At 38.8% G+C, this 14,475-nt stretch overlaps 1 protein-coding gene across 2 annotated transcripts in view; it reads right to left on the minus strand.

The window, feature by feature from the left end:
- Positions 1-2,000: 2,000 nt before the first annotated feature.
- LOC111873642 (multiple epidermal growth factor-like domains protein 10) overlaps positions 2,001-14,475 on the minus strand; it is a 35,586-nt gene continuing 23,111 nt past the window's right edge. The window contains exons 7-8 of one of the 2 annotated variants that reach the window (XM_033755184.1): positions 9,181-9,234; positions 2,001-2,275 (exon numbers count right to left, since the gene is read on the minus strand). In XM_033755184.1, the coding sequence (XP_033611075.1) occupies positions 2,193-2,275; positions 9,181-9,234 (137 nt within the window). In that variant the 3' untranslated portion in view covers positions 2,001-2,192. The remainder of the gene's footprint in view (positions 2,276-9,180; positions 9,235-14,475) is intronic. The other variant, XM_033755188.1, reaches the window with a different exon arrangement.

Raw genomic sequence — 14,475 nt, forward strand, 5'->3', positions numbered from 1 at the left:
TCTGTTTTCAGTTTAAGTAAAGGGGCTTAACAGTACGCGTTTTTAGATCCGGCCTGTGCGTTGTGCGTGAGAAGAAAAGCATGAGCTTTCAAGGTAGTATTTCCAGCTGCGTTGTAGGGTGTAGAGCGACACGAACTACAGCTTGTACTAACCCATACATACGCTACAATCCTTATCTCATTGGACTTACCGATACCCACTGCGCCTTCTACTCGTATTGAGAACGGCCAGGTCTAAACACACGTGTAATAGGTATTTTTGACAAAGTTTGTCTTTCATAAAGAAGATTTTTCGAAATAATTTATCTGGATATTAAGACCATATTGTTATTCCGTCAAGTTTAGTATCTTAATATAAATTTACTTGTATTTCTAAAACTTAACAAGTTATTGAGGTTAGGTATGTTTTGTAAGTTTTGTTACGTCATTTCAGGTTTAAAATGTTCATGATCTTCATGTTGATAGTTAATGTAAATCCCTCACATGTCCTCCCCCCTTTTCCTTTGTTACGTATGACAAAACGTCTGAAGCGTCTGATAATTCGAAATTCTCTTAACTCCATGTGTGAACATCTAAATTAGAATAAACACATAGATATAGTACTTTCATATTTATTTTACGAGGATATCCTTATATCTTTGTACTGGTAGGTTCAAATTTTATTGGCATATTCCAGCTTACGCAAGAGCGCTAAATTATTTACTTACCTTACAGAGCTGGAAAGAGTTCTGAAGCATAGTCCGAGAAAGCACGGTAACTCGTAGGTGTAATAATATTCTATTTGGAGTAACTTCTTTTTCTACCAAGGCATAGGTGCGTGGACAATACTAGAATGGATCTCAGGGAGATGGGATGGGATGGTATGGATTGGATAGATCTGGCTCAGGATAGAGACCAGTGGAGGGCTCTTGTGAACACGGTGATGAACCTTCGGGTTCCATAAAATGCCGGGAAATTCTTGAGTAGCTGCAGAATTGGCGGCTCCTCAAGAAGGGCTCAGCTCCATGAGTGAGTAAGTAAGTAAGTAAGTAAGTAAGTAAGTAAGTGAGTAAGTAAGTAAAGACCTTTTTCTGCTTCTCAAGAACAAAGAACGGCGTCACAGAGGGGCCAAGCCAGAGATGTAAGGTGCAATGCCCAGAAATTTTTTAACTGGAGGAGAAAGTAATTTTTACAGATTCTCTAAATAAAAAAAAATCTTCAGTTTAAATCGTAATGTTTAGATTCGAAAATAACGAATTTCTGTGTTATGTTTATTAGTGAACCCCTTTCGGAACCCCAGCCTTATTGGCATACCCCCTGTCTAAATTATCACAATGTGTTAATTCATAAACAGTCATAACATAAAAATAACTTCTAGGTTAAACTCCATGTATGAAGTAAAGAGACTATGAGGTAACATAATAGTGTGAAAATAGAACTTATGAGTTCTTCTGAAAGCAGATGCAAAGTCAAAAAAAATTTCTAGCAACTTGTTTTCTGCAGCACCGCCATTTCGCTTACTACCAGTGGCAAGCATATCTCTTTCTGCGTAAACATCAAGTTAGAGCTTAATCCGATTAGAGATATTGGTAGGTGTACGATATAAGATTGCCGGTCACGGTAGCCGAGCGGTCTAGGACATGTACTGTCTTCGCTCGCTTCGAAAACGGGATCGTGGGTTCGAATCCCACTCAGGGCATGGATGTTTAGTGTTCGTGTATGTTCGTTTTTCTGTGTTTGTGTATAGGTAGAGGCCTTGCGACGAGCCGATAACCCGCCCAAGGAGTCCTACCGAATGTTTAAGATCTAGAAAAACCGAAGTGAAACGAGAGTTTCATGGAGGTAGGCCTAGGCCCAAATTGGGGATGTAGCGCCACAAGAAAAAAAGATATAAGATTAATTTAAACAGTGCACCGAATTATACTGGTTCTATCAAGTATAAATTTAAATTGTATCAGTTTACATATATGTTTATTTCACTGGTTTATAGGGTTATATAAAAAGTAGGCATGTTCTTATATAAAATGATATTTATTTTAGATTTACTACTAAAACTTAGTTTGGAATTTACTCCATTGGTAATAGCATTTATTGTAAGCTTGTTATCCACAAAGAAAATTACATAAGCATATATACAATGACAACAATGAATATAAAATTGTGGTGCTCTTCTAATATGCGTACGGATTAAAAAATCATTGTTATTGTTAATGTTCAAGCAGCGACAAGCTGGACCACCCAGTAGACTGATAGAGCCGCCACTGAAACTTGCAAGTTGCTCGCCCCGTCGCCATTTGCTGAAATGAAATTATCAGTCAATTTATGATATTTCAGTAACATCACTTTCTTATGCATAACTTAACGTTTGATGTCTTCATCAGCAATTGTTGGCAGGAAAATTATTTCTCGTACTGAAAGATTTAAAAATCACGTGACTATTTGAATATATTGTCACGTGTTGGGTGTATGACACGCGACAAATAAATTCACGCCGTTTTGGATCAAGCGAAAGTATTCCATTCGCTCTTACACTTATACAAATCACAGTTTCACAATTACTGCCATCTGCAATATCACAATTACTTCTCCTGCTGGAGTCACTGCCATTCACCCGATACAACTCAACTCGTAGCTGCTGGACTTCAACTCATACTGAATACTAATAACTGGCTCAATACTCAATCCTCCTGAATAGTGTTCGCTGCTCCTTATTTAGGTTAGGCACGGACAACATTGAGAACACATCGCTGCTCGGGAACAGATAACAGGTATTGTTGTCATAGCTAAATAGGCCTAAAATTTAGATTGCATGAAAATCTGTGCGTTTGTCTTTGAACTATCTGACCTCGAAACACTCCAACTTTCCGGCTATCAGCGTAATTAAGTTTCTTGAGACACAAGAAAAGCGCTGTCCTAAAGTGACATAAAGAAACGTCAATGGAAGATAAGGAATATTGCATTGAGATTCTTCAGCGTAGTCTTATACTACGTCCATATTACCACGAAACTTTATTTATCCGTAGGTTACTTAAAAATACTATTCCACTGAGATTTATGTAGAGTCAAAACATTGAAAAAGTTCTCCACATATTGTATGAGGAATTCGGAGAGTAAAAACCGACCGAACTTTGGGTTGGTTCGAGGATTGTAGTCGCAGTAATGGGTATATCAAGACCCCGCCATAGCTCAAGCGGTTAGTCGCTGGCTTCCCACTACGGTGGCCCGGGTTCGATCGCGGGTCTGGCGAAGTGGGATTTGTGGTGGACAAAGTGGCGCTGGGGCTGGTTCTCTCCGAGTACTTCGGTTTCCCCTGCCGATCTTCATTCCACCAATTGCTCCACAATCACCCTCACCTATCATCTGGGGCTGGTACAATAGGCCAGAAGTGGCCGCAGTACAAGAGACTTAGTCCCACCCCACTAGCATTAAAAAGTGGGTATATCAGCCAACGTTTTAAAAGGGTACATAACCGAATGCGTGTCTTGTGGGTTACCGCACATCAAATGTTTTCCGTCTTTGTTGTAATGCACAGTGTTATGTGAATTAAAATTCTGTTATCTAAACTGATTAATCGGTTTGTAGTGTTCTGAATTGACGCCGGTTTTTGAGGAATATGTTACCTCCGTCTCTAAAGTTGAAGCTTTCTCCTTCTTGAAACCTGAAGATGGTGGTAGAATTTTCCTCCTAATCGTCAGTGTCCCCCTGCCAGATTATGCAGTGTCACAAGGCAAAGGACTAAATTCTGTAATTGCATTACAATTTACATAATGTTTTTGGAGGAAATAAATTTATATCGAAATAACTTGCAGTATGCCTAATACGTGAGAAATCTACAATGTAGATTTTTAGAATTCGAAATGTAGAATGATGAAGCGAACAAGGCTGTAAACATGCTTTTCGGAGGAGAATAATACTTTTCAAATGCATTAGTTGGGATTTTACGTACCTCAATATCTTTGATGCTCATTTACTAGCGACATAAATCTCTTGTTGGAAACATTATCACATTTCATATTTAAGACTACGCAAATTTGGTATTGAAAGCCGCTAGACTTTCAGACAGTTAAAGGGTTTCGAGAGAATTCAACATTCGTATGTTGGCTAACTCTGATTTAATATGAAATTGAATGAATGAATGAATGAATGAACGAGGGGTGGGCAATAGTAATCTGGCCCTTACACTGCGACCCTCAATGATTTATTGTGCTTCCCCTTTTGATTAACCCTTTATCAACCATACACTTCGAATGAAATAAAGGACTTTGTTTATGGGGGCGTCATATTAGTCACTTGGTTCCATAAAAACTGGCTCAGGTGACGAAATCTTAAATAAGCTCACATCACATAGGATGTGTGTGGCTCATTCATCTTTTCCTAGGCACCTTTCACAATTAGGGTCATCCGTAAATCCCAGTTTGAAAATGTGTCCTATTAGGTGACAATGACCGGTAAACAGTCATACTACCCATCTTAATCGGTAAAAATTAAAAAAATTAGAAAGTTCCTCTGCTTAACTAATTAGGCACTATTCCATGAAGACACATGGGGGAGTGTATGTATAGACCCAAATTTTCTTGACCTTGGCTGTGGCTGGAGCTGAATAGTCAGCTTCACGCCATGGCCGCTAACATGAAATTTGTATGGAACAGTGACATTTTCATAACCTGTTAATCGTTTTAAATACTTAATATGACACAAACTAAATGTCTAATTAATATATAAAACGCTTATACTTCTTATTATCAGATGTCAGAGACATTTACTCATATCATATATGGCCTATATTTAATGACGGAACTGAAGGGTTATATGAAAATATATCACCAAGAAGCAGGGTGTAAAGATGTAGAATGAATTCAGCTGGCTAAAAGGACTGTCCAGTTGTGGTCACGGGCAAACGCTACAGTGAACATTCAGGGCCTATAAAATACTGGATATTTTTTGACTACGTGAATTCCTTTAAATTCCGAAAAAGAATTCTGCTTAGTAAAATGAAGTTAATCATCAGAGTATTAGCACAGTTTAATTTTGCTTCATACGTTCATCGTCGTAATTACAGGGAAATACAGCTTTAGATACCCTACTTTCAGTAAAATTCTGTATTTAGTGATTAATTCATGCGGTCCCAGCCGAACTCCATATAAACTAGTATTTTCCTCAATTTTTAGTAATTTTCATTTAGTAAATACCCTGAATTTAATGTAAGAAATGTGCAATATCGATATATCGATTTAGTTTGTTTGTGATTGAAACGACGACTGATACTTCGATTTTACCTTCGCCTCCAATAATCACTCTAAAACTATAATCTTTAACGAGTGACGTCGTGAGTGAATTTTGAATTTCGTTAATAGTACTATATTTCTTTTGCTTTTTGTTCGTTATGTCGTCTGTGAATAGTAAGAAGTTTACAATTAGCAACAAGATTAGAATTAGTACATGCATGTCTAGTTATAAGTAATTTTTCCATAGAAATTCCTTAAATACGGATTTTGCTGTAAAACATAACATCCGTTTTATAAACAACTGCATATGCCGATCTCGCGTGGCCGCGCGTTCTAAGGCATGAACCGTCTTTGCCTGTTCGAAAACTCGGAACATGGGTTCGAACCCCACTCGAGGCATGTATGTCTGTTTGTGTTGTTCTCTGTGCAGGTAGCGGCTTTGTGGTGTTCTGATCTCCCGTCCAAGTAGTCCTACCGATTATGTATAGGATTAAGAGACTGAAAATCGACTAAGGTTCAAAGGACCATAGAGCCATAATGGAAAAGAAAATATTTCGACCTCATGCGTCATCATGAAACGGTATTCAACCTGTATGAATAATTATTTAGTTAGTAAATATTATTTAAAACGGTGTCATGAAATATAACAGAAGGTTATACAAGGCATCTGTAACGTTATTATAAATCCAATGGCGGGTGTTGTGGGTGCTAGGTCCAGTGAAACATGCATTCCAATTTGGAAAGTGCGTGGTAGAGTCAGTTCTTGACATAAATTCGTAAGAACGATTGGAGTTATCCCCGGGTCTCTAATGTACCCACGCAACAGACGAAACGGCGTGAAATTGGTGTCGCAGGTTCTGCGTTCCATTACTGAAGTTAATCTCACGCCATGGGAGCCGTTGACCTATATTGGAATACGTTGCAAGAAGTTGTATCACGCACGCGTGTGTCACGCGACCCGCGTCAAAAAGAGAACAAAACAGTAATCCGGATATCCCCTCGAAATAAGGGTATCACAGTTCCAATAAACACAGGTAGCATGGAATGGATTAAGCTTCAGTAATGTTCACTCCTTTTGTTTCGGAAAGTTTTAATATTGTTGTCATTTGCATGACCGAAACTCTTTACTTCAATAAGACACGCAATTTTATTTCTTATTTGATTCTTGATTTATTTAATATTAATTTGTCTATTTAAGGAAGTTAGTGTATTGTCCAGGCTAGTCGATTGGAGAGTCGTGGTTTGATTCTCTGCATACGCAAATATCTATTTCTACTCCACGGTGTCCAGACCGATTCTGGGCCTATCCATACTCTTGTCGGTGGCGCCTTCTCCGTGCGTAAAGCGTCCAAACGTGAAGTTGACCACTTACCTTCGTCAAATTTCTAGATAAGAAATGTGTACGGCTATACCTCCACTCCCCTAGACGTCCTCATGGCCCAGTTAAGAACAAAAATTACTTTGCCGTCCACTTGATGGTTACGGTAGCCTAATGGTGTAAGGCATGCACAGTCTTCGCTCGCTCCGAAGTTGGGATCGTGGGTTCGAATCTCATTCAAGGCATGGATGTTTAGTAGTGTTTGTGTGTGCGTGCGTTTTTCTTTGTTTGTGTACAGGTAGAAGCTTTGTGACGAGCTGATCACCCGCCCAAGGAGTCCTGCCGAATATCTAAGATCTAGTAAACTGAAGTGAAACGGAAAGTTTCATGGAAGTAGGCCAAGGTTCAAATTGGGGCTCTAGCGCCAAAAGAAAAAGATAGGGTGTAATTTTTATGAATGATGACTTAGAAACATGTAGAAGGAAATACCAGCGCTAGCTTTAAGTCACTAAAATAGTATTCATCTAGGAAGGCTGAGAAAAATCAGGCAGAAACTTAAGAATTTGCAATACAGATGGTTTAGTTAGAAGTTTTCTTTATTCCACTCAGAGTACACTCAATTAGTCTCCAAATTGTGAAAAACGTATTTGGATTTAATAGTGAGGAGGCAAAAGGAGGTTTGAGAAAATTACGTAAGGAGAAGCATTTGAATTCTTATTTTCACTGAAGATTATGATTATGACACCAAAGAGGACGAGATATAACGTGGGATAAATAATCAAATGTATAGGCCTATTAAAGGAAAGAAACTATTGGCGTTGAATTTAGGTGGGTCAGGTCCAGATCTAGAAGTGGATTCTTGTAGATGCGATAAAGAATCTTGGGATTCCAGTGAAGCAGAGAATTTCTTGGAAACCTAAGCGACGTTAACCGCCTCAAATACGATTCCGTGCTTTGTCAAGAGAGGAAGCTGGTATTTAATTTCAGTCGAATTTTCCAAGCAGATGGCTGTACAATGCACTTCACAGTATAATAATTTTTATGACTCTATGTCTGGAGTTCCTGTGAAAAACATCGACGTTCCTAATTGTGCTACCATCGTAAAAATGAAGTTTATTATGGCATATAGACCTGTTGCTAGGCTACGACCTCGAAACAAACAAGACAATGGTCATCGCTAGGCAGCGGTCCGCGCGCAACAATGGAAGTACTATTGGTGCCAGTTTCTTTCTGTGTGATCCCCTCAGAGGCTAGATCACGCTACCGACCCTGTTCTGTTCATCTGAGTTGAAAGAAGTGCAGCTAGTAGGTTATTGAGTTAGTATGAAAAATGCTGAGGGACGGGCTTTGTGAGCCGTTTCTTTCAGAAGCTGGTAGCGAATACAAGGGAATGGTTCGGGAACTTGTCAGCCTTTGGAAGCCGTTACCAGGCAACGACTGGTAAGGACATATCAGACTGAGAAGACTCAGTACGTGCTGTAGTGAACTGCAGAGTGTGAATTATTTGAGTTATAGGTACTTGTAGTTACCATCTGTAAATCACTATTACACGTGACTATATATTCGAAACTGAGAAATTATTTTACGTGATTTATATTACATCACATAAAATAAAGGTGAAATGTACGAACTGAATGACAATCTGGTGCAATATAAATAAAAATATTCGGAATTGCTGGGTTTTTGTCAACCGTGCGGTGTTCCAAAGAACACATCATTTCGGAAACTGAATTCTTTCAGACCTCAGGTGATGGGATGGGAGACGCTCACTCTGTGTGGTATATTGTAAACAGCTAACCTTAATTACCGGTTACGCGATGGGGAACTAATATCATTTAGCTGTTAAGAAAGAGCACTGTGTTAGAAACAGGAAGGTCGCGGTTTCAATTCTTGATGAAGTCGTGGGATTTTTCAGTTGTCTAAGCCTTCCAGCCGGAGTATGGCCCTGGGGTCAACTCAACCTCTAACAGAAATGAGTACCAGGATTCTTCCTGGGGGTAAAGGGCTGCCGGCGCGTAAGGCTGACAACCTCACCGCCATCTGTGAGCCCAGTGTCTAGAAAAGTTGGAGCCTCGACATCCTGTTACAGGGATAGCCTGTTAGCTGTTAAGAAAAATAAACTTAAGGAATTTATGAAGCTGGAAACGTAGCTCTGAGTAGGATAAAATAAACGCATAAAGAATAAAGATGCGATACCGTAAAGAGGCCACTCGAAAGATCTAGAGATGGTAGACATCATTATGCTGGAGCGAAAGAAATCAGATCAGGAGGATGTAATATAGATTGAACTGCCCTAGGATCAGCTCTAATAGCAAGAACTGGTGTAGGCCTTGAGTGCTATTGGCACTTTCGGTTGTGTTCTCACTTAATCACTTTGTTAATTAATTGGGTTCTAAGGATTGCATTTAATCATTTCTGACTTGGTAAGCTACTATCTTAGTTATTTAATTTTGTATTTGTTGAGTTCCTTACTTGGTTGCTTCGTTTTATAACTAAAATACCGAAATATTGCCCACAAAACAGTAGATTATAGGACTATATATCCATCTTACTGCAAGGAACCAGTTTATTAAAGAACTGGTTATGGAGNAAGCTGTAAGCAGTTGAGCAATATGAACACAGTTTTGTTATGCCAGGCGATTTCACTGCTCGTACTTACATTCTCTGTTCATGGTCACAATTCTCGATCCTCCTGTGCTCTTGCAATAGTAACCTGTGAAGTTTCAAAGTTCCTTTAAAATATTTGGCTGCGTTTGTACTGCATGGAATTCAAACGATGTTTATAATTTTATAGTAACAGAACAGCTGGCGAATATAGATTTTTTGTTATATATTTTTTAGATTATTTCAGGTAATCTAATAAAGAAATTTATTTAATTTATTGTATAAAAATTAATTTGTTTCAGTAGATACATTGTAAGGTCTAGAGATTTAAGGTGAAGAAATAATTTTGCATTAAACACATTATTTTGTGTAAAAAGATTCTCATAAATATAATATAAATTTTATTTTAAGTGCTAGAGTAAATGTATTTTAAATAAACCATAATGGAATGCTGTAATTTAATCATATGATTTGTGGTAGTCCTGTATGAAGAGAAGTGTCATATCTAATGTCTAATATAACAGTTTTAAGATCATCTGTAACAGAATGAACGAATGGAAAAGAACTACCGCAATAATTACGCGTCTTGGTATATTTTGAAGCTAAATATAAATGCCTACCTTCAATCCTCATTAACAACAATATGAAGATAATGAAACAGACATTCCCCTTTACTGTCATTTCGACCGTTATCCTTCTACTATTTGAGCTAATTTAGATCCAATTGGAATAACTCGGCCTTAAGCATTAATTCTGAAGTAAGTTATAATATCGCGTGAAACACTGCTTTCAAAAACTAAATAAGAAAAAGAGAAAAGTAACTAGCGACCTTTGCGTTTCACGACCATTTGTAGACTGCTTATAACAACGAATTCTTTTCATGATGTTCACGACAAACGCGCAGTATGGATCAATAAGTTGAACCTGATTCTAGCAGTGTTACAAAATAATACTCACCGTACATGAAATCACAACCTCTCTGTAAAATCGCCTTAATAGATCTTATGCCTACAATTTAGTACAGATTTTAAAAAATGAAATCGTTACAGAGGCACAAAGCATCTAGAGGAGTTCCGGTAGAATGCGTGCTTTCCTGCAATGTTTTCAAGCATAACCCCATAAGCGAACAGGGCATAAAGTGATAACTNTGATTTGTGGTAGTCCTGTATGAAGAGAAGTGTCATATCTAATGTCTAATATAACAGTTTTAAGATCATCTGTAACAGAATGAACGAATGGAAAAGAACTACCGCAATAATTACGCGTCTTGGTATATTTTGAAGCTAAATATAAATGCCTACCTTCAATCCTCATTAACAACAATATGAAGATAATGAAACAGACATTCCCCTTTACTGTCATTTCGACCGTTATCCTTCTACTATTTGAGCTAATTTAGATCCAATTGGAATAACTCGGCCTTAAGCATTAATTCTGAAGTAAGTTATAATATCGCGTGAAACACTGCTTTCAAAAACTAAATAAGAAAAAGAGAAAAGTAACTAGCGACCTTTGCGTTTCACGACCATTTGTAGACTGCTTATAACAACGAATTCTTTTCATGATGTTCACGACAAACGCGCAGTATGGATCAATAAGTTGAACCTGATTCTAGCAGTGTTACAAAATAATACTCACCGTACATGAAATCACAACCTCTCTGTAAAATCGCCTTAATAGATCTTATGCCTACAATTTAGTACAGATTTTAAAAAATGAAATCGTTACAGAGGCACAAAGCATCTAGAGGAGTTCCGGTAGAATGCGTGCTTTCCTGCAATGTTTTCAAGCATAACCCCATAAGCGAACAGGGCATAAAGTGATAACTGTAGTTAACGGTGCAACAGTTAGCCTATAAAACACGCTTAAATCAAACATCGCATCGCAGTGGAACAAGATTTTACGACAGCAAAATTCCATACATAAAGTCAAAGTTTATAAATCCTGTCGTTAAATAGCGTTTATCCTAATTTGTAGCCGTCAGCACAACAAACAAAACGGGAACATCTTCAATTAAGACAACAAACGTTTGTACATACCTTACGTATTCAATGTAAGTGTAAGAGGCCTCCGTAGTCTAGAGGTAACGTTCCCACCTCACGACTCGTGGTACGCGGGTTCAAACCCGGCGGAGGTTGTGGAATTTTTAAGGGCGGAAAAATTCAGGGAACAAGTCCTCCGGGAGGGACTTTAAGCCGTGGGTCCCGTGTCGTAGCTTTACGGCACGTAAAAGAACCTCATATCTCCTAAGGAGGTCACTGAGCCAAATCCAAGGACGTTTCCCGCCCAACAGTAGTCTCTAACGCCTCTGATAGATGGGGGAAGCATTATAGATACCGCCAAGTCAGTAGAGGCCTAACTCGCTGGCTCGGTCGGGACTGATGGTACGCACCAGTATCGGTAGGGTATAGAGATTGGTAGAATATCATAGAGGGAAGCACAATACATCAAACTGGTCGCGGTGCATGGGGAAATCCACCCTCTCCAATAACTAACTAACTAATGTAAGTGTAAATAGCGTTATTTGTTTCGACCTATAATTTAGGTCATCAGGCACCTCTCTATGATCTATAACTCAATAAAAATACTATTCATGATATGGAGTCATATTTATGTAACAGAAATCTGTTGTTGCTAGCGAATATATTTTTNTCATACATAAAGTCAAAGTTTATAAATCCTGTCGTTAAACAGTGTTTATCCTAATTTATAGCCGTCAACACAACAAACAAAACGGGAACATCTTCAATTAAGACAATAAACGTTTGTACATACCTTACGTATTTAATGTAAGTGTAAATAGCGTTACTTGTTTCGACCTATAATTTAGGTCATCGTCAGGCACCTCTCTATGATCTATAAATTGATCTATGATCAATAAAGATACTATTCATGATATGGATCCATATTTATGTAACAGAAATCTGTTGTTGCTAGCGAATATATTTTTATATATTTAACAATATTCTAATAAAATTTATTACTAATAGTTAACGATTTAAAGGGTATAGAAACACAAACACATAAAAGTGATAAAAGTATTGATTCCACAATATATTTGAATGTTGAATTCTTGTTCTCTTGGAACACGTGGCAAAAGTATTAAACATATTATTTGGTCTGCTTGCTACCTGTTTCAAGCTTGACTTATTCTTCGTCCCTGAAGGTGGAGGCGACATGTTTCTCCGAAACGTCAATTGACTTTCAACACACTACACATCGTTATATCCAGGAAGATATAGATCTTCACATTAATTCCTGTTCAAAGTTTAATTTGAAAAAGACAATATGAGCATTTCGGACAGTGAATTTTTTACGATTCCCTATTTTCAAATTGCTGTGAGTCTGCAGATTTCTTACGTAACAGGCATACTTACGGACTCATTCTTACTGTCGCATGTTAATGACTAGACACGGTCTTCGGACTGGTAACTGGATTTATTGAACACATATAAATCACAACTACAAGTAATTATAACGCTCTTACCAATTCACGCACTCTGCTTCTCAGTGCAGCACGCGCTACGTCTTCTGTTTCATATATCTTCGCTAGCCGTTGTTAGGTTACGGCTGCTAACAATGTAGATTTTTCAGCTTCCATGTTTACCTCCTTACCGGCTGGTGACTGTCTCACAGCTCACAACTACAACTGTATTTCATGAAGGCGATTGACTGTCGACCTGATTGAACTTCGGCACGGACCACATAGAAAACATGGCTTCCAAGTGTCTCTTCTATTGTTGCGCGCATAACCGTTCCCACGGATACGTGTTTATCTAGCCCTTACAATCTGGACTGCATCACTTTTGCCACACTCATATGTACAAATGGGGGTTGATGCACTGAAGGGTCGCTACCCTTGCCCCCAGAAGACAGACTGGAGGGCCTGTACGTAGCTGTTTTGTTCAGCATGTTTGTAGATTGTATGTGGTAGAGCAGCTGGTTGAGGCACTATGCTACAAGCTGGAGGGTCGCGGGTTCGATTCCCGACGAAGCAATTGGATTGTTCAATTGACCTAATCTTTCCAGCCGCACTGTAGTCTTTGGGTCGACTCAGCCTCTAACAAAAATGAGTACCAGGAATCTTCCCGGGATTAAATGGCGGCCGGCGCGTGAGGCTGCCAACCTCCCCGCCATCTGTGAGCCGATTTTCTAGAAAATGTGGAAGCCTCGACTTCTCACAACCTTATAGCCCTCAAAGGCCTGTTACAGAGGTAGCTTTACTTCTGTTAAATGAAAGGCTGATCAACGGCCTGTACAGGCCACAGATCGTAAAATTCCCCTCTACGTCGTATACAAAATCCGAAATAGGCTAATTCAACTTTTTTCATGCATCCTATTGTTATTATATTTTTCTTTTTTCATTGGCGCTACAGCCCTCATTTGGGCCCAGGCCTACCTCCATGAAACTCTCCGTTTCACTTCGGTTTACTAGATCTTAGACNGGTCCTTGGGTCGACTCAGCCTCTAACAAAAATGAGTACCGGGAATCTTCCCGGGATTAAATGGCGGCCGGCGCGTGAGGCTGCCAACCTCCCCGCCATCTGTGAGCCGATTTTCTAGAAAATGTGGAAGCCTCGACTTCTCACAACCTTATAGCCCTCAAAGGCCTGTTACAGAGGTAGCTTTACTTCTGTTAAATGAAAGGCTGATCAACGGCCTGTACAGGCCACAGATCGTAAAATTCCCCTCTACGTCGTATACAAAATCCGAAATAGGCTAATTCAACTTTTTATTTCATGCATCCTGTTGTTATTATATACAACTCTTTATTAAGACCGTCACAACACAACAATACAGAGTTCNTCTAGATCTTACACATTCGGTAGGACTCCTTGGGCGGGTGATCAGCTCTTCACAAGGCCTCTACCTGTACACAAACACAGAAAAACGCACACAAACATCCATGCCTGAGTGGGATTCGAACCCACGATCCCGGCTTCCGAGCGAGCGAAGACAGTACATGCCTTAGACCGCTCGGCTACGGTGACCGGCAGTGTTATTATATACAACTCTTTATTAAGACGGTCACACCACAACAATACAGAGTTCAAGGCTAAATTAGCTTTGCTACATATTTCAGCTATTCATAATCAACATGTAGCATAGCTAATTTAACCTTGAACTCTGTGCTATTGTGTTGTGACGGTCTTAAAAAAAAAGAGTTGTGTACAATTCAACTTTGTTAGACCAAAATGTTTTCATCACTTTCTTTTCAGATATTTGACATTTATTATAATCTTTTCCGTGCTTCAGTAATAATAATAATAATAATAATAATAATAATAATAATAACAACAACAACAACAACAAAAACAACACCAATGACAACAGCTACAGTAATAGACGC

This window comes from Cryptotermes secundus, unplaced genomic scaffold, assembly GCF_002891405.2.
Source record: "Cryptotermes secundus unplaced genomic scaffold, Csec_1.0 scaffold3495, whole genome shotgun sequence".
NCBI classification, from domain to species: Eukaryota; Metazoa; Arthropoda; class Insecta; order Blattodea; family Kalotermitidae; genus Cryptotermes; species Cryptotermes secundus.